Here is a 19,997-nt window from a genome sequence, read left to right as displayed (position 1 = left end):
TGCTTGATGCTCTTGAAATAAAGTTGATGGCAGGCAAGGACTGAGTCTTGTATCTTCCCTGTCCAAGCCCTTTATGTCTGCCCCTGAATGCTTTCTCAGGCTTCTTAGCTCACCCCACTCCAGCTTTTGATTTTCTGGAACAAGAATCATCTTCATTTGCTAATACTTCTAGAATGAAACTGGAGACAATATGTTAAACTTACCTTAAGATGACTTCTGCCTGAAGTTTCCAGTTGCCACAACCAAAATCAGGGGGTCTCAGGAACTATTGTATATAATGTGACAGGTTTGGGCCTGCTGTTGCAGTGCTGCTCTTCATGGTATGTTTTGCATGCTTGTGGTAGTAATAGAGCAATGCTCAACTGATTGCCCACTTTGGTTGGTTTTCTTTTGTTTAGTTGTTCCTGATAGAGCTGCTAAACCTGCAAGAGTAGGTAGAAATACTACATTGTAGGTGTGGTGCTGGAAAACACTGGGGCCTTGTGTGGCCTTTTCCCACAGCTAAGCTACATCAGCAGTTCAGCAGTTTGTTACAGAATTCCCAAATGTGGATGGGGGCTGAAACGCTTAGAGATACAAGCATTTCGGTAGCACCACGGATGTGCTAGGCGGGTGCTGTTTTGTTTGCAGAGGATTTTGGAAATGGAAATCACTCCTAAGTTCCTCTGCTGATTTGTGGCTAATTGCAAGCCAGCTTGTATTGTTACTAAAAATAACTATTGTTGCCAATTTTGAGTCCCTGTAAAATTTAAAAAATAACCACAAAACAAAACTAAGCAATCTCTTCATAATCTTTGGCATTGTTACAGGTACAGTAGTGAATTTTTCTGGTTAATTTACAGGGTGGTTCTCTGAAAAAGCTGTTTTCATTTAAGAGGTTATTCATTAGGTATTACCTGTTGGGGAGTTTTATTTTGGCTGCTGCGCTAATGCAGTGGATTTGACAGTAGTTTCTAGAATATTTGAAAGGGTAAATCTTGTTTAACAACAGTTTAGAAAACATGGAAGCAAAACACAAGAATGTTAAGTAAACCAGACTAGGTGGCTCTGTATAGGGAAGTGGGGGAAAAAACCCAATACTGACAAAAATCTTATGGCAGATGGAAGTAACAAAGCTATTGAGGTATGATATGTATCCTCCACCTTAGCTTCTCCTTAGCAATCCTTGAGCAGAAAATGGATATGGAGTGTAAACGTTCATTTAAAAAAAAAAAAAAGTTATTCTGTTATAGTTCAAGTTTTTTCATGTAGCCTGAGTGAAGTTCTATGATTCTGTAAGTCCTGCGATATCCCTAAATGATGTTTAACTGAACTGCTCCTACAGTCTGTTGGTATACAAGAGATCACTAATACTAAGATTTATGACCAAATTTGTAGAATGAATAACTTTTAAGCTGAATTGTTGGCTCACTTGAGTGGAGAATAGCAAAGAGTGTGTAGGTTTAACTAGTTGGTGCATCCCGTTTCTGTTTCACAGGAAAGTCCCAGTGTGCTCAGTTTCTGTAAGAAGAGGCCTCTTCACCTGAGACATACGAGATAAAACACTATCTGTCTGAAGTGTACAACTACAGCCCGAACTTATCTCTAACTGAAATACAGTAATAGAGACCAATTTTCAGTAATATTATTAAGCGCCAAGATATAGCCATTTTTACTTGCAGCTCTTAGAATTGATAGATGCATACAATGAAGGATTGGAATTTTCTTGATTATATTTATCTGCTGTGTGGGAGAAGTTACTAAAAGATGTTTGTACAGAAATGGTGAGAAACATTGACTGAACTGTCATTTTAACTATGAGGTTTAGGGGGAGGAGGAGGAGGCTGATTTTTTGCTTGGAGGGAGCAAACAAAGTCTCTACAAACAAATTCACTTGCCTATAAACTAAAATTAGATAGTCTTGTTTTATTTCCCATTTTGCAAGCCATTATGCATTTGAGCTGTAGATGCTTGCAGCAAAATTCTCTTATATATATATCTATATGTGAATCATATGTGTGAATCATGTGTGTGAGAACGCAATATATTAAGTACGCAACCTTCAGTTATTTTGGGACATTTTGGAAAATAAAAAAAAAGCAAGAAGTGATCACTTTAAAATACAACAATTGGATGAATGGTTATATCATAAATAATTTTGTACAGAAGGAACAACTTTTTTGTTGTCTAATGTTTCCTGTTCAGTCCATAAATTTGATATTACTAATGCTAAGTGGCATAAATACTTAAGCCCTCAATCAGCAGTGTGTTGCAGAAGATACTGTGAAGCTCATTTCTTTCAAAGTGTTGGAATCTTCATTCATGGACTGTTGCATTCATGCAGTAAACCATACTTTGAAAGTAGGATCTTGTACCATCCTTGGTAAGTCATGGGACTTTCCAGCTGATGTAGCAGCAAATTCATAACCAAAGCTAAAATGTGTCATTATTTTAAAAGAAATAAAACCTGAGAGTGTCACCAAAACCTTTTTGTAAGACTCTGGAAAAGGAATTTGGCTTTTAATAAATGAAGTAATAACCATTTTGTTTATTTTATAAAAACATTAAGTCATGGAAAAAGCTGTTAAATTGTAAAATGCAAATAATTTTCCACACACTGCAAATACAGGAGAGAATGAGCTAGTAGATACTGCAAATAGTAAGTTTTAAGTAGCCATAACTGGTTTTGTTGTCAAACCCCACAGTGTGTATGTCCTGACCTACCCTTGCAAAGGACGGGTTATGTGTGTGGGGAAGAGGTACAGAGGAATGAAGGGAAGCAGGGCTTCTGGCTAGAAGCCCGTTCTTGTTTAGATTTCAGTGGCAGAAGGCCTGACCTCTTTCTGCTTTCTTGTTCTCTTTTCTGTGCAATTTCATGGTGGCTGACTGGCTTCATGATTAGTCTAAAATAAATCAAGAGTTGTTTCTTACTCTCTTCCCACCCCTGACCCTCTAGCTAGATCACTGACTGTAAAGATTTTTAGACAAATATCATTTTGACTCTGAGGAACTACATTGTCTGGTTAAGTTTTTTTTAAAACAAATTGCATGTAAGCCCCAAGAAGTCCTAATGAAGGCATAAAAATACAGAGGAACATTTTTTTAGTGGGTTGTCTTAGACTGGTTTCTTTTAGGTGACTGTTACGGAAGGATTAATCCTCCACAATGTTATCATGATCTTGGTTGTGGGTTTATAATTTTTTATTGTTATTGTTTTGGTTTTTTATTTAAGTACATTTAGCTGGGTTTTGTTTATGGAAAACTAATTTCTTCTTTTGCATCTCTTCCAGTAATAGTTATGCACGAGTGCGAGCTGTGGTGATGACCCGGGATGACTCAAGTGGTGGATGGTTACCACTTGGAGGGGGTGGACTAAGCTGTGTCACAGTCTTCAAAGTCATTCCCCAGGAAGAGAATAGCTGTGCTGATTTTCTTATCCATGGAGAACGACTCAGGGATAAAACGGTAACAATTTACATCTGTTTAATGTTCCTATTAAAACCACGTAGGACCTAAGAGTAGATGTTTGTTTATTGTTGCTTGTAGACTAGAAAGTAAATTTATAGTCTCAGCCTCATGCTGTTGCTTAGCTTTTGTCCATATCAATGATTATATACCTAAAGAGCCATTTATTTGTTTTAGGTGTAATACCATGCATTTCTAGAATTAAGCACATTGATCTTTTAGAAACTTTAGAAGATACTTTTTGTTCATTGCAGATTTCCATTTGTTTGGGGAAAGAGTTTGCTATTCAGGTGTTTTTTCAAATCGAGGGTTAAAGTTAAAACTACTTATTAACCTGTTTATACACCAATGATATTGTGTATAATAGGAGTGTTGGAAAATTAGAACTTGTTAAAAACACAAGTCCGGAGGAATTCCTTTACTGAGGAACTGATTCAGTTGTGGAATTTGCCTATGGCAAAATGTAGCCGTTGTACATGAAAACAACTTTTGTATTGGATGAAAGCATGAAGCTTACAAGGCCCAAGAATTGATCTGGTTTGATGAACAGCAGACAGTACTCATTTATCAGCTACATTAAATTAAGTACCAGAAACTTGCCTTAAATAGCCTCACAAAAGGAAAACTGGGGTAGGATCTCAGCCATTTCTACATGCAGACCTATAGAAGACATTAACGTTGCTTGGCTACTTATGTGCTAAATAGGTTTCTGATGGGGGCGGTGTCTTACTGTGGAAACAGAAGTGAGGAAAGCACAAAACCTCCATCTTAATGACTTCTATGAAGAACTTACTCTTTTCTGCCAATAATCTATGATTCCTGTATAAGCTTAAAGGTAGAACTGCTTCTTAGACTGTACTGGTGATTCTTTCTCAACTATACCAGTTTGTTTCTTGAGGCAGCACTGCTGAATTTTCTGCCTTACTGTGGCTGTTGTAGGAAGAGAGCATATAAATAGAAATTCTGCTGACTCAGTTGTTTCAGGGAGGCGTAGTGCTGTTAGCAGAGTACCCTGTGTTCCTGCACAACTATGTGCACCTGCAGTTCCTTCCTCACTTCACAGTAGTTCCCTTTAGAACTTTTTTTAGCCTTATTGAGGCTGGTTTTGAGGAGCTTAATTGCATTTAGAGATACTTGACAGTTTTCTCTTAATTTTTAATACTTTTGACATTCACAGCTTGCCTTCAGAATCTGAGGGTAATAAAATGCTCGGAACTGAAAGCTGGTTTAATGTTTCTCCCTCATGCATATGAAAATGTCGTAGCCATCGGCATCCCGATCTGCTTGCACTCACTCTCCTGCTTCCCCTAGGCAAGCCTTGTTTTTGTTTCCACTGCTGGTAGTAGACTTTAAATGTCTCTGCTCCTCTTCCTGTCCAAAATTGAGCTCAGGTTAGTATGAATGCTTTCCAAACATTGTCCTGAACAGTTGGTTTGGGTGGTTGGTTTTTCTTTTTTATTGTTTTTTTTTTTTTTTTGGTTGGTTTGGGTTTTTTTTGTGTGTCCCCCATCCTTTGTCCATCTGTCCTCCCCCCTGCTGCCCACAAATGTGACTAACTAGTCTGTCACTGTGGATTTTCATCTTGCAGCAGTTTTAGGAAGTTGCTGTTGGAAGTCAGTTCCTCAAAAACATAGGATAAAAGATGGAAGAAATGCAACTAAGAAGAACACCTATCCAGTGTATATTGAATAAAGTTCAGGGAACTAACAAATTCACATTAAGGCTATGGGGAGGAATACTGTAGAGCAAGTGATGCTTGGTAATGGAGTAAAATGAAGCTATATGTGTGTGTATTTCCTCAGACTTCAAATAATGCATTTATAAGCAACAGCTAGTGTGTAACAAATTAACAACAGTTGCACAGTATGCAACAATACCTCTGTTGGCATGAAAGAAACAAGATCCTACACCAAGGTATGTGAGGGCCTTGTTGGGTGATAACACTTTCAGAAGGACTGGAAGTCAAGAAGTGGAAGAGAAATTCTGTTGGTTGTTGATCCAGTCACTGTTTTGATTTTCAATATAATTAATGCTTTTTCCAAAGACATTCCTTTGGATTCACTGTTCAAGCACACATTTAAACCTTCTCTTTAATGAAGCAAAACAACTGGGTTTTTAGTCAAAATAGAGTTGACAGGTGACTATTATATTTCATAACACAAAGAAAAGACCAAGAAAAATAACACCAAGAAGTTGAAATGCAATTAACACTTTCAACAGAAAGGGTGAAGAAGGCTGTGTTCTCAAAGAGGAGTTACTTCAGTGACACAAAACACTTTCTTCTTTTTTTTTCTGTAAAAATAAAGTAAAAGTTGAAGTTGTTATGGGTTCATCATGTTCACTGTTGAGTAGGGACTAGGTATTTTGATCATCTGATTTTGAAGAACAGTTATACTGAGTCAGCTGTTTCCATGCTCCAACATCACTCTAATCTCATTTTAGAATGGCCTTAGTGTGTAAATCTGTGTATCTGAATAATCTTTGAGGTTAGTTGTACTTGGTTTACTTGGTTGCTCTGCCATTATATTTGCAAAGAGAAAGTGGCAGTATTGTTTTAAAAAAGCTCATCAACCATAAATCATTTTGAACATTTCCGTTATTCAGACTTTGAGCACGTGTCCTCAGGAATGCTTAAGCTGTTGTAGTATCCAGAAGTCATTACAGCTCAGTCAGCTGGATCACAATTTCCAAGCCACTCACTTTTTTGCAGACTACACACAGCCATTTCTGAAAATACTCCTATGGATTAAAAAAGAAAGTATTCTTTAAAAATGAAATCTTCCCTCTCTCTACACACCTCTCCCTCCCCCATTGTACATTGTTAAAGTACCTTTGTAACTAGATCATATTTTTATTTCCTCCGGCCCATAAGTTGTTCTTTTCTGAACTGGCTCAGCTTCCAGAAAAGGTTTAGAAATTCCCCTATTCTAGAAAGCCTATAGCATGAAATTTGGAGCATTTTTCTGGGACACAGGGAAGTACGGGGTTTGAAATACCTCAGGTTAGAGAGCAACTGTTATTCAGATAATTACTTCTACCTAAGATATATGGGAATCATAACGCCAGTATTAGTTGTCAGCCTGTGTGTCAGTAGAAAGGTAGAATTTATTCCAAAGAAACTTGAAATCCATAGGTGAGGTATTGATGGCGGTATCTTCCAGGTGCCTCTTTAATAGTTATAATAAAAAAGAATTAGATATCTTTTTATCTCTTCTCTTACTGTTGCTTGTAAACTAGCTTTAGTTGCTGCTTTTCCAGGTACTGCTTCTGACACTGCATTGCAATTCCATTCCAGTGTGTTGGATCTCTCCATATATTTTATAGGTTATGTAGGCATTTAATAATAATTAATTAAAGACACTAGATCTCAGTCAGTAACTCGGCTCTGTAAATTAAATACTTTGGGACTGACCATCAAAATATCGAAGTTCCTTGTTGGGGGTGGAGTGGTGATGCGGGCAGTGGATGTGGAGGAGGGTGAGAGTTTCTTGTTGTTTCTTTATATACCCAAGAGTTAAATTGCTGTCAGCTGTTTTATGAGCTACTTTCAGTCTACATGTAGAAGTTCCAAAGTTTTTGTGCAGTACCAAGCTACTTAAAACATGTCATGGGGTTCACAAAAAGGATCCTAGTTATCTGAGAAAAAAAATCAAAGTGGTGACACCACTGAATTAATTTATGAAAGGGAATGCTCCGCAGTAGTTTGCTCAGGTTGTTTAGATCTGACTTGGAATGTAAGGGTATTTCTTGAAGACTGACATAATTACATGTTTCTTCCTTTATTATACTCACCTTCCTAGATCTGGCTCCAGCCAGTCTGCTTGGAACAACTGCAATCCCTCCTAACCTGGTCAGGTCTGCTGCTCTCTTTTACTGTGTTTACAGTAGCTCTCTTCTGTCTTAATAGTATTAGTGCTAAACATACATTAGGCTCAGCCTCACAACTTTTTAGGGTTTGGTGAGTTTTACATTCTGGAGTGAAAAGTCTGATGTTTACTTAAAGGTCTTCATTTCTTGAATGAGAAGTCTAACAGACTTTTCTGCTTGATTTCTTTTTTTTTTTTCTTTTTTATTCTCCAGTCCTTTGCCATGCAAGTGTTTAGTGAAAGAAAACAAGAAGTGAGTGGTATCTTTTGGTTAATGAGTTGGGAGTGACAAAGTTTACAACCTTTCTTGTGAAGAAGAGGTACTTGTATAAAAGGGGAAGATACAAAGCTGAAACTGAATATAGATACTGCTCTGTTCTAGAAATCTACTGTTCAGAAACTTAATCATTTACTTTTTTAATTGGCTTTAAAGATTGAGAAAAAATTGGTTCTCATGAGAGGTAGTACAGCCCTTACATTATCTTTCTTTTTGAATTAGGATTAAAAAAAGCACACACAAGATTATAATCATGTCACTGGGGCCACATGGTCTATAGCGTGAATATACTCGGGTCATGCTGCTTGGTCCCAAGACTAGAGAAAAGCCTTTGATACTGTTCAGTAGAAAAGGCATTGAGAAGTTTCACCAAACCTATGCGGTTACATGTTTGTAGATTAGGGCTGGGAATGAAAAATTGAGAAAATACCTACGTGTAATACTGTATTTAAGCTGTTGAAAGTACAGCTAGAAACTGGAAAAATGGTATCCAGAATCTAGAAATGTTTGATTAGGGGGTCTGATATCAAAATGGAATTTTATCTGAAATGCTTGTTTCTGAAATAAGCCCTAGATAATGATGCTAATATTTTTGCTCATTTTTGTTAAGAAGTATTTGGGTTTGAAATGTTGAGGTTTAAAATTTCTCACTTTAGAGATTCAACTTGTCTACACAAGACAAATAATATCTTTAAAGAATACAGCTTGTAGAAGTGTATCAAGCAAGTATTTTTATGGTTAGCTATGAACTTGTTAGTGTTGTACTTAATGACATACGGATATTAAAGGGTTTTTTTATTTTTTTTTTTTGGTCATTGAATAGTAGTAAGTAGACATAGCCCTGTTCATGCTCTGAGAATTTAGATCTTGATCATGTGGATCTGGAGCTCTTCTGGTTTGAGTCTGATAACTGCAACATTTCCCATTACATGCTAAGGTGGCTGCTTCGTATTGGTGTTGAAGTCTAAATAAAGAAAACCTTCAGAACAGTAACCCATGTCTATTAAAAAAAAACCTGTTTTGTTAGATCAGTCAGTCTCACATCTGTGCCTGGCAAAATCTTGGAGCAGATTCTCCTGGAAGCCATGCTAAGGCACATTGAAAACAACAAGGTGCTTGGTGACAGCCAGCATGGCTTCACTAAGGGGAAATCCTGCCTGACCAATTTGGTGGCCTTCTATGATGAGGCTAGGGAACTGATGGACAGGGGTAGAGCAGTTGATGTCATTACCTGGACTAGCACAAAGCATTCGACACTGTCCCACACGACATCTGTGTCTCTAAATTGACGAGACATCAATTTGATGGATGGACCACTGGGTGGATATAGAACTGGCTGGATGGCTGCACACAAAGAGTTCTGGTCAATGGCTCAATGTCCAGCTGGAGACCAGTAACGAGTGGTGTCTCTCAGGGATCGGTGTTGGGACCGGTCTCGTTCAACATCTTTGTTGGTGACATGGACAGTGGGATTGAGTGCGCCCTCAGCAAGTTTGCCAATGACACCAAGCTGTGTGGTTCGGTTGATACCCTGGAGGGAAAGAATGCCATCCAGAGGGACCTCGACACACTTGTGAGGTGGGCTGATGCCAACCTTATGAAGTTTAACCATGCCAAGTGCAAGGTCCTACACCTGGGTCAGAGCAATCCCAGGCACAGCTGTAGGTTGGGCAGAGAAGAGATTCAGAGCAGCCCTGTGGAGAAGGACTTAGGGGTGTTGGTTGATGAGAAAATGAACATGAGCCGGCTTCAGTGTGCGCTCGCAGCCCAGAAAGCCAACTGTATCCTGGGCTGCATCAAAAGGAGCGTGACCAGCAGGTCAAAGGAGGTGATCCTGCCCCTCTGCTCTCCCGAGACCTCATTTGGTGTACTGTGTACAGTTCTGGCGTCCTCAACATATAAAGGATATGGAACTGTTGGAACAAGTCCAGAGGAGGGCCACGAGGATGATCAGGGGACTGGAGCATCTCCCGTATGAAGATAGGCTGAGGAAGTTGGAGCTGTTCAGCCTGGAGAAGAGAAGGCTGCGTGGAGACCTCATAGCAGCCTTCCGGTATCTGAAGGGGTCCTATAAGAAGCCTTTGATGACATTGTTTAACATGGGGAAAAAAAAATACATTGTGAAGTGTAAAAGTGTTCTGGTGATGCGGTAATGTTTTAGGAGATCGTTGGGGCTTTTTTTTGATTGGTTTAGGGTTTTTATATTTCTGTGTGCAACAAAAACTATGGAAGGCAGGGATTTTATAGATTACTGTGCCGCTGCTGATTTCAACCTACATCTATTGAGTTTTCTCTCAGGTTGGGTAGGCATAAAGTCTCACCTATATGGTTTCTTACGTTTCATAACACGCACAATTTTGATGCAACTAATTTTTCCCCTTTCAGTGCCATTAACCACTTGCCTCATGTGTTAACTGGTCTATTTTCATACAGCTTTAAATCTGAAAAATAAGTATTGTGCTGTTAAACTCGTTGTTTCCTCAAATCAGTCTGAAAATAACTGGTGTTTGATAAGATGTTTGCTTGTTCTGTTAATGATTGAATAATTGTTTTGTTAATGATTGATTTAATTTGTTTTATGAAATATTGTGAGGTTTGGAGGTTGGGGGGGTGTTTAAAGGTTGAGATGGTAGAAGTGTTTTTTGGGTTAGGGGTTTGGTTTGGGGGGTTTCTGCTTTGGTTTGGATTTCTTTGGAAATTATAGCTTTGACTCAATAAAGTATTAATCCAGTAGTTTATCTCCAGTGGTACGTTATCTTTTAAAAATGCTTGTCATTCAGGTTTGAATTTTCAGTATGAAATAATCTGGATTAACTCCTTTGGGAGCAAGATGCTGTGAAATGCAGTACTTCTTGTTGATGTTTTGGGTGAAATTGCACACAAAATATAGTGTGAAAAAGCTGGTGTTAAATATAGTAGAGATCCCCCAAAAGTACTCACAGACCTAGAAAATGAAGTGGTTTGAGAAACCTTCAAATTTTAACTCCTTATTTTAGGAGCAAACAAGTTTAAAAGCATCAAAAGGGACAAAGAATGATCATTTAATACACCTTAGAACTGCAGAACTATACTTTCTTCTTTTTTTTTTTTTTTTTTTAATCCTGCAGCACCTTTTCCTGCGCACCTGCAGCAAATAATTAGGATTCTTTCCTGTGCTTCCTTGTAGACAGGTGTACCTACATTTTGTTGACCATTTAGGGAATCAGAGTGGAGTAACAAAAATTATTTCTGGGCATATAAACTGGAAGAGTTTATATGTGCAGAAATAATGTCATCCTTCTAGTGACAGAGCTAAAAGGCAGTAAAACTCAAGATGATTAATGATGGGGTGTAGGGTAATGAAGAGCAAGAGGAAGAAAAACCCACAACCGTTTTCCTATACAATCGATAAGGAAAGGAGAGAAAGAACACAAAGGATTTGCAAGAATAATCTAAGTTCAGACATATATTTCTTTTGAAATTTGGAGGTTAACTGTTACAATTAACCTCATTTTTTCCACATGCTGTAAGAAATTTTGTATTTTTTCTCTCAAAGCTGCATACATAACAATTAAATATTTAATTCTGGAAATACATTAATGTTAAAATGATATAATTCCTCAATCATCTCTCAGTAGGGGTTTTAGAATCTAGTAGTAATACAGCAATACGGGTTGTCTTGCTGTGCCATTTATTATACCTAGTGCAACAGGAAAATATCAGTGCATGTCCCTCTGTAATTTCTTGTTCACCTTGGATTGTTTTTAATCAAGAAACATTCAATGTAACAATGTTGCGTAACATAAATTTTGCAGATAAGTGAATTATGCAGCTATTTCTAAAAACAGGCAATTTAGAGTGGGGGAATGATGTTGAAGGCTGCAACTTTGCTTCATAACTGAATGTGCATGTATATGTTTTTGTTGCCAAATAATTCTGTTAATTATTCCTAATTACTGTTTTCATTATAGTTGACCGCGAGCCATAAATACATTTGTGTCTAGGTACAGGCAGTAATAGGTTCAAAAAGATTTTAGTTCTGATTAATTTCAGTTTTTAAAATGATTCTCTTGTCTGGTAGCCTTTCTGGGAGACAACTGATGTGGCCTGAAAGCAGCATTAAGTTAGTCTAGTGCTTAAAAGTTTGATAGAATAAGTATACAAATGAGATAACCAGTGATAGACTAATACTTGATATCAGCACGGTAATGTTTTTTGAAGTGTGGCCTATTTCATTTGCTGAATATCTAGCAAGTCTGTACTGACAGAAGTGCTCGCTGTAGGGATCATATACTTTTGAGGCTGGGAAGATTTACTCTGTATAAAAATAGTGTCCTTAACCCATACCACCTATGAGTAACACTTAGTGAATAATTTGACCATAATGGAAAATAGGTTAAAATTACATCCTTGTAACAGGAAGAAATTTGAACTAGAGGCCCTTACCCACTCTTATGATGTATGTTTTCTGGTAACTCACAAAGACTAAATTTTGTTCTCAGTGGTATCTTTTCTTTCTGTCTTCTTTCTGGAAGGTGGTCTTGGAATGCACATTAAAGAAGGACCTTGTTTACAACAAAGTTACTCCTACTTTTTACCACTGGAAGATTGATGACAAAAAGTTCGGCCTCACATTTCAGAGTCCTGCTGATGCAAGAGCATTTGATAGAGGTATTCGGAGAGCAGTAGAGGATATTTCTCAAGGTACATATTTCAGATGAAGGGTGGGGGGGAGGGTATCGCAACTGTTTAGTAAATAAGTCAAAGCACTTTGCTTAACATTAATGCTGGCAATATTTAAGGATGTGAATTGATTTATAGCGTATTGAGATTTTAACAGGTTTTTAATAGTACTTCCGGCATTTCTAAAGTGCCATTGATCTAAGTGTCTTAAGCTGTTTCACAGACACTAATGAGGTAATTTCTCAAAATATCCTGTCATAATAAAGCATTGCCTCCATTGTTTTAGTGATGAAGAAATGGGGGAAGCTAGAGTGTTACTTGCCTTACTTGAATCTTTCTAGAAGCTTGTAACAGCCTCTTATGTTCTTAAAGGATAAACTGTTGAGACTCCTTGAGTTCTCTTTTTATCTGCATGTGCTTTCATTTAATGGTTCTATTTGTTTACTAACAGCTGACAGAGTAGTTCTGAGAAGAGGTTTAGATGGGACAGTAGAAAAATTTAATAGCAATATGGCTAACTGAAAACTAGTGAGCAAACTGAAGAACATCAAGCTTAGATTTTGAACTGAAAGTATGGTAAATGTGCTCCTGCATAGGGAGAGGCCAGGAGGGAAGAGAACAGTTGTTTATTGAATAGAAAGAACATCTCTTTCAAGCTTGTGAAAAGTAACTTAAAGGGAGAAATTCAAACAAAATATTCTGAGCTATTGATGTACTGTAAACTTAGGTATTTAATGTGTGTTATTATACTAGCAAAGGGAGAAACATTTCTGAAGGGAAATCCTTTTTGACATACTAGAATGACTTACTTCTTTTGAATTGTGCCGATATTACCCATGTCCCTGCAGGAGAAATAACTGGAGAACATATGAATCCTTTCTTCACTTAGGGTCTCACAGTTCCAATTTCTGCTGATTTATATCAAAATACACCATAGTGAGCATTTATACCAACCAAAAGTATCTGCCTCTAATTTTCAAAATGTTATATTAGCAAGAATATATTCCCTTGCTTCTGACTTCTGATGACACTTTGAAAACGCTTTTACAAGAAAGGTGTCAACAAGACAGAGGAGTGTGGCTAGGAGTACTGAGTGTATAAAATGCAGAATGTATAAATGAATGGTACTTATTAAAAGAAACTTGAAATACGCTGGTTAAAAAAGCCAGCATATTTGTATTAACACAGCCAAATATTGAAGGGTTGTGTGGACTACTGGAAGCAGTAAACTGTAAATAAAAGAAAATAACCTTGTCTTTTTACTTTTTCTGTAGGTTATCCACCCTCCCAAAATGATGTTGAAGTGGCAGAAGACTGCTTTCAGGTGAGCATTTAAATTTTTAAATTAATTGTGCAGTTTTTTTAATTAATTGAACAATTGTTTCCATTAGAATAAACAAAATAAGAGGAGTGCCAAAATTCAGTTTAATGAAATAAGTTCCAGAACAATTATGTAGAAGGCTTACAATATTGTCTATTGACAAGTAGGTGGTCAATAGGATGATTAACCATCCTGAGTTTTATTTTTACGTTTACAATGTCTGCTTTTACAACCTCTCAAGAGGTTAGGTATCCTCTTCCAATTCATGGGAAGATGAAATACTATTCTGGGAAAATAAGAATAAAAGGATCAGGAGTTTTCTTCTTTTACATGCACGTCCTGTTTTTTTCCCAGATCTCACTCTACAGTGATAGACACTTCTGACATTATATAGTTAGAGTTGAAAAGATGCTGAGTTAGTAGTTAAAAGAATCTAGTCCAAACGAGGGTGGAAGTTCAGCTAATTTTTTAAAAGACACTGAAGATAAAGCAGTCATTTGCCGAGTTTCACATTTTTCTTGATCCATATTTACACCATTCAATATAGGTCATAATGGCATAAAATGTAAAAACTCACCTTCTTCTATGCTTCAGATTTGTAATGCTTTACACAAATACAGGTACTGTAACACTCGTGTAGCACTACCTGGTAATATCCAAGAATCTGTGTGCTTAACAAGTCAGTATAAATGGATATTATGGATACATATATACATAAAACAGATATAACTGAGTAAAAATGTACTTGTGTCTATGTGTGTGTATCATTTCTTCTTTCCTATTTACAGTTTCAGAGAAAGTCTTGGCTTTATTCACACATACATTCAATTTTCAGAGCGCAGAAATTTAAAATGGAACTGATTTAGAAACAAGTTGACTCAGGCGTCTTAGTGACTATTCAGAAAACTGATAGTATTCCTAATTAATTTCTTGAGGGAAAGAGTTTTGTCATTTATGCAAAATTAAATCATCATTGTAGATAGATGCAGTGTAGAACCTTTGCAACACAAACCCATGAAAATTATCAGCCTGCTTTGAAGAATGGGTAAGAATCAAATTATGGTAGGAGACTGAGAGTCAAGTATTTAGAAAGGATACTGCAGTGCAGTGGCAATGCAGGAGACACTTCTGATTTCTTTCCATTTTATGGTAGAAGAAATTTATCCGTCTAAGTGCTGGCTGTGCAACCACCTGTTGTTCTTTATTTGCAGTGCTTTATTTTAAGGCACTTTAAAGTAAAATTGCTATAAATATTAGATATTTTGGATATAAAATAGGAGTGAGATTTTGACAGGGTGGAGGAAATGTGTGCCAAAGTTAATGCAATTCTTAATCAGCTTTTAAAAGACTTGTTTAAACACGCTTTGTTGCAAGGATTAATAATTGAGCAGTTTCTACAGGCCTAATGAGATTAGAGGAGACTAATTACCTCTTGATTATGCTGCCTAGTTGTTACATTTCTATATGAGGATGCCAAAATTGAAGCAAATGTCTGTGATTATATCTACAAAGTTTCTTGTTGGGAAACTGGAGAAAAGTGTGTTCACTTAGATGTAAATATAGATATATTTAGATATGTAAATAGATTATGTAGGTTTACTTTATATATATTTAAAATAATATGTACATTTAAAAAAAAAGCTTTCTTTATATGTAACTTACAGGTACAAATAATCTGTTTGGTATAAACTGCTGATAGAATTATCAGTTACATTCCATTTCTTCACCACCCAACACATACTACTTAATTGTAGATTCATGCTATGGATAGATAGCAAGAATTACCTGCTTTCTAGGGGCAAAAAAAGCTAGCCAGTCTCTCTTACTGTATTACTGCATACCAAAGTAAAATAAATGATACTAGAATTGCCTATCTGCAACAATACCAGAAGGGAGAGTGGGGGTAGAAAGGCAAGGAAGGCTCAACCCACCTGGTTTAGCTATGCTTCATCTAAATGAGGTGCATGTATCAATAACAAAGCTGTAATTGTAGGATTATGAATGTCAGTGTAGAAAGGCTATAGCATTTTAGTTAGAGGCACAGGTCTAGTCATCAAGAATATCTGGAAAATACCAAATAGTGTACATTGTCCTGCAAATGATTTATTTCTTTCCCTTTCCAAGGCTGATATTGTTGTGACACTTGATACTCCAGGGTTTTTTTAAGTTGAAGGACTAATAAGACCATTTTGTTCAATTTAAAGAGTCATGTTGACTTGTCCCCCCTTCTTCCGATTCCACTATAGTTTGAAAGAGCTAAGAATATTTTGGTTTTCCTGTTTGCTTGGGTTTTTTTTCCTGTTCTATAAACTGTTTTCCCAAATCTCTAATAGTGTTTTTGTGTAAGTTTTAGAGTATATCTATGCAAGGGCATTTTAGAATGTGAATAGAATGTTAAAGAGCAGGTTGACACTTGGATCTGAGGGCAGTAGCATATTTGTTGTTTCATCAGAACATTCTTCCAGAATTATAATTTGTAATCTCTAAGGAATGAAATACAACAGATCAAGCAGTGGAGCTCCTCCAGTTAATTAAAAATATTAAGTAGTTGTAAGTTGCTTCTAAGATAGCAGAATATCATAAAGAGAAAAGGTTTATTTCACACTTTTTATAGCATGCTTGTTAATGCACTTACATTTTTGTCTGTACTTGGTAGTAACTATGTGTATTGGTATTCTTTGGTTTCATGTTTTTCTTTGTTAGTATAGTAAATAAAGTACCCAGGATGTCATCAGAGTCCATTTGAAAATATTAATAGGTCTTTGTCAGTTACATGATTTGATGTAAAGGTGTTTTGCCTGTGCTGTTGCAGTCATCTTACACAGCTGGAATCCTGTATTTAGTGCATATTTGAATATGTGTATGCAAGTATGAATATAGCATGTAGTTGATACATAAATTTCATTAACTGTGTTTTTAAGAATGAAGATGATTAGTGAAAGCAAAACATGCTTCATAAATTTATTTTACTGGCTGGTTATATTTGGTGCTATAGAAAGCAAATAAATTTATACAGATAAGATCAAAACACACAGCCTTCTGATCTAGTCAGTGGCACTGCTGTAAAACATCAATGCCTACTAGTAACAAGTATTATCACATTTTGTGGATGTAGCAGGCAGAAATAGGGGTTGTCCAAAACTTGTATGTGCAACTCTTAAATGCAAATTCAAAAACTGAGCTCTTGTGTTTTCTAGACTAGCATTTTGCTCACTATCTTGTATCTTGGGTCACTAGATTTATTTTTTTTAATTACATTTTTTAAATAAAACCTCACAGAGAAAACATTCTTACAGAAGATCAAACTTATAATGTCAAGAAGACATAGCTTCTTTAGATGCTTTTCTGTTTGCAAGTAGTATTAAAATCTTAGTACTAAAAAATCCCATCACTTAAGGGTGTTCAGACTTGCTTGTAAAGGTTGCTAAAATTGTTATAATTGCTATTAGTTATTTAATGAACATATTATATGCAAATTGTTTAAATCATTAAGTAAGCCTTAGTCTTACTAGATTAATTTCAAATAGAAATACACAAATGAGCTAATGCAGAGTTAGCTGACTGCCTGCAATGTTTGTAAATGGATCCTGGGAATGCATATATACTTATATGGATATATACTCCTCCTTATGTAGGAGTATTTTTATGTGGTTTTGGATACTGAAATGTGTAAGTCTTGCTTTTGAGAACTGAAAAATGGAGCATTTGAGTCAATTTCTTTAAGGTTTTGTTGATTCAGCCATACTGGTGTTATTTATAGGCTAGCAATACATTTTAACAATTTTGAAGTCATAAGAAATGAAGTGCTTATGCTCTTGAGTTTCTTACTACTGGCAGAAGAAAACTTCAGGCTGGTAAGTTACAAGCAGGAAAAAAAAGTTTGGCTTGTTCCTTCAGATACTGGTGCATTGGGCTTTTTGTCAATATGAAGGGGGAAAGGCCTGCAACTTACACGTGTCTTAAGCGGTATTGGTGCAGGCAGGGAGGACATAAATGGTTCACATGCCTCTCTGTAAATACTCTATTTAGTGAGCTCGTTGTAAATGCAGTATTTAGTGGCCATTCAGTTTATTTTGTCTTTAACAAAAGGTTTGCAGAAGTTTTATTTTACAATAATAACTTGATGCTATGTCTTGGAAGAACATACGTGTTTACTTTTAACACTGTATTGCTTTTATGGAGAAGAAGATACATGATAAACGACTAAAGATTAGCAATATTTAGTGCACTGAATAAATTGGCTAAGTGTAGTTCCTAACTGGAAGTAATACTAGTTTATATTATCAATTTAAAATAAATCTCATACACTGTGCCAAAATTATTTGGGTTTATTAAGCTTTTTTGTATAGTAGCATTCAAGGTCTACCCCATGCCCAACACCCCACCCCACCCCCCCACCCCCGTATCCCTAGCAGCCAGTTTGCAAGTTACAAAGTTACACTTTAGTTTACCTGTTCCTTCCTTGGAATCCCTAAAAACCTCCAGTATGCTGAGGTTATATATAATATACCTATATAATTCAGGTAGAACAGACTTGAAAGAAAAAGTTGTCTCAAATGCCTTATTTTTTTACTTGAAACTGTACAAAACATTCGAAGTAATTTAAGTAACATTTCAGTCTGTGTTAGAACTAAATACCTGATTATAACAGTTTCTTTGCCAAATATGGAAATAGTTGCTCCATCACTCTTAGAAATGGCTAAAGCAGAAGTTATTCAAATGTTTTTGAAATCTTTGTCATTTATTCACAATTAAAAAAAAAAAGAAAAAACCACATTTAAATGCTTCTTGTTTTGGTTAGCGTTAAACAGCTGATTTTCAGGCCTCATGGGAAGTAAATACGAGAACTGGGGAGCAACGGAAATGTGGTCTCTTATCCATCCTTCTGTGTAATCATTAAACTTACTTAGAGCAGAACATTTTTAACAATGTTTGCAGAACAATCTTGAATTCTCTCCCAGACTTTGGCAAACTGGGAGAAGTAAGAAGAGAAAATTTGAAGAAGAGAAGCTCAGTCTGGTTTTCATTTTCTCTACAGCTGTCATCTGGTATTGAATTCTGCTGGAGAGCTACAGCTGGAGTCATTTTATTGCTTTACCCAGCGTCCTTCTGCCTGCACGCACAGAAATGTTTTAGTAGTCTTGGAAAAAAATTCAGAGTATCTCTTAGCAACCATAGGACAGTAATTATTATACCAGCAGCTGGGAGCAAACCAGATTTCCGTTGTGCATTAAAAACTGGCATAGGTTACTCTACAGATGATTCTGAATAACCTATGCCAGTACTGTACTTCGCAGGCTGTGGTTAAAGGATATTGAATGTGGGCGGTGTAATTGCTTTGGACAGTAGAAAAGGGGAATGTGTGCATTTGTGTTTGTGTGTAATGTTCTGTATACTTAATATACCAAGCTTAGTTCTTGCGGAAAACTTTACATGTTTGCTTTTTACTTTAATGCATTTCTACTACAATAGCATTTTTGTTTCAAGGGCCTCTTCCTACAGGTTGTTGGTGTTTCCATTATAAATGTGGGTTTTCAGGTGTTTATGACTTTGTCATAGAACATCTGATTGGAGCAGGAAGTGACATGCGAAGAAAGCCTTTTTGATACTAATAAACGTGGTTTGGCTATATCTAAACTACCAGTTTAGTTAAAAATACAGAGTTCAGGAAATTGATCTGGCATTTCTGAGGTTCTGCAGAGTATTTATAGGCTGAATAAGACCATAAGTGATTTTTCATAAATACCAGAAGTTAGGCTGTGCCCGCTTACCTGTAGTGTGCAGATTGGTAGGCTGAGTGTTGTGCTTTCTGAGCAACTGTCTCATGAGTTCCTGCCTTACAAAGGTCGGATGCCTTTCTCTGTCTCCTTCCACCCCCAAATTTGTCATTGAAGTTAGTTAGCTTGAATTGTGGTGTCTGTGTTTGAATTTTATAAAAGCATTCCTTCATAATTGCTGTGTATAGGGCACAAGGGCTTGCTTTAGGATTAAGGTCTGTATTTCATACATCAGTGTATGGCACTGCTAGTTAGCACTGTAATAGGTGATCAGTGCCCATAACCTTCAGTAGATGGAGCCCTCCTGAACTGGCAAGGGGGGTGTGTGCGTGTGTCTGTGAGTATGTGCACGTGTCCTTTTTACTCTGTAGTGTAGGTAGTTTATTTCTGAAGAAAAAAAAAAGGTGTGAATCACTTGCAGGAACAGGAAATAATGCAGGCTGTTGCAAATCTCACCCAGGGGTAAGACTGGTTTGTAGAGAGTATGTGTTTTGGTTTTTTTTTCCCTGGGAAAGAAGGAGTTTTTTGCAGCTCTTATCCTTCTCCCTAGACCACTCAAATTGATAATAGCTGGGGGGAGGTAAGGGGGTTAGGTAGTGCTTATCACTGTGGCTTTTGTAAAATGGCTTCTAGCTGCTAAGTGTGTTCCT

The 19,997-nt window shown here is 36.7% G+C and overlaps 1 protein-coding gene across 2 annotated transcripts in view; it reads left to right on the top strand.

Annotated features, from left to right (window-relative positions):
- Positions 1-19,997, top strand: part of SPRED1 (sprouty related EVH1 domain containing 1) — a 61,345-nt gene that overhangs the window by 32,953 nt on the left and 8,395 nt on the right. For both annotated transcript variants that reach the window (XM_057420047.1, XM_057420046.1), the window contains exons 2-4: positions 3,270-3,444; positions 12,102-12,270; positions 13,524-13,573. In XM_057420047.1, coding sequence (XP_057276030.1) covers positions 3,270-3,444; positions 12,102-12,270; positions 13,524-13,573 — 394 coding nt within the window. The remainder of the gene's footprint in view (positions 1-3,269; positions 3,445-12,101; positions 12,271-13,523; positions 13,574-19,997) is intronic.

This window comes from Pezoporus wallicus, unplaced genomic scaffold, assembly GCF_028554395.1.
Source record: "Pezoporus wallicus isolate ANWC-B61680 ecotype Strahan unplaced genomic scaffold, APGP_CSIRO_Pwel_v1 contig_5418, whole genome shotgun sequence".
NCBI lineage: Eukaryota > Metazoa > Chordata > Aves > Psittaciformes > Psittacidae > Pezoporus > Pezoporus wallicus.
Note: the sequence above shows the minus strand (reverse complement) of the source record. Positions and strands in the feature narration are given on the sequence as shown.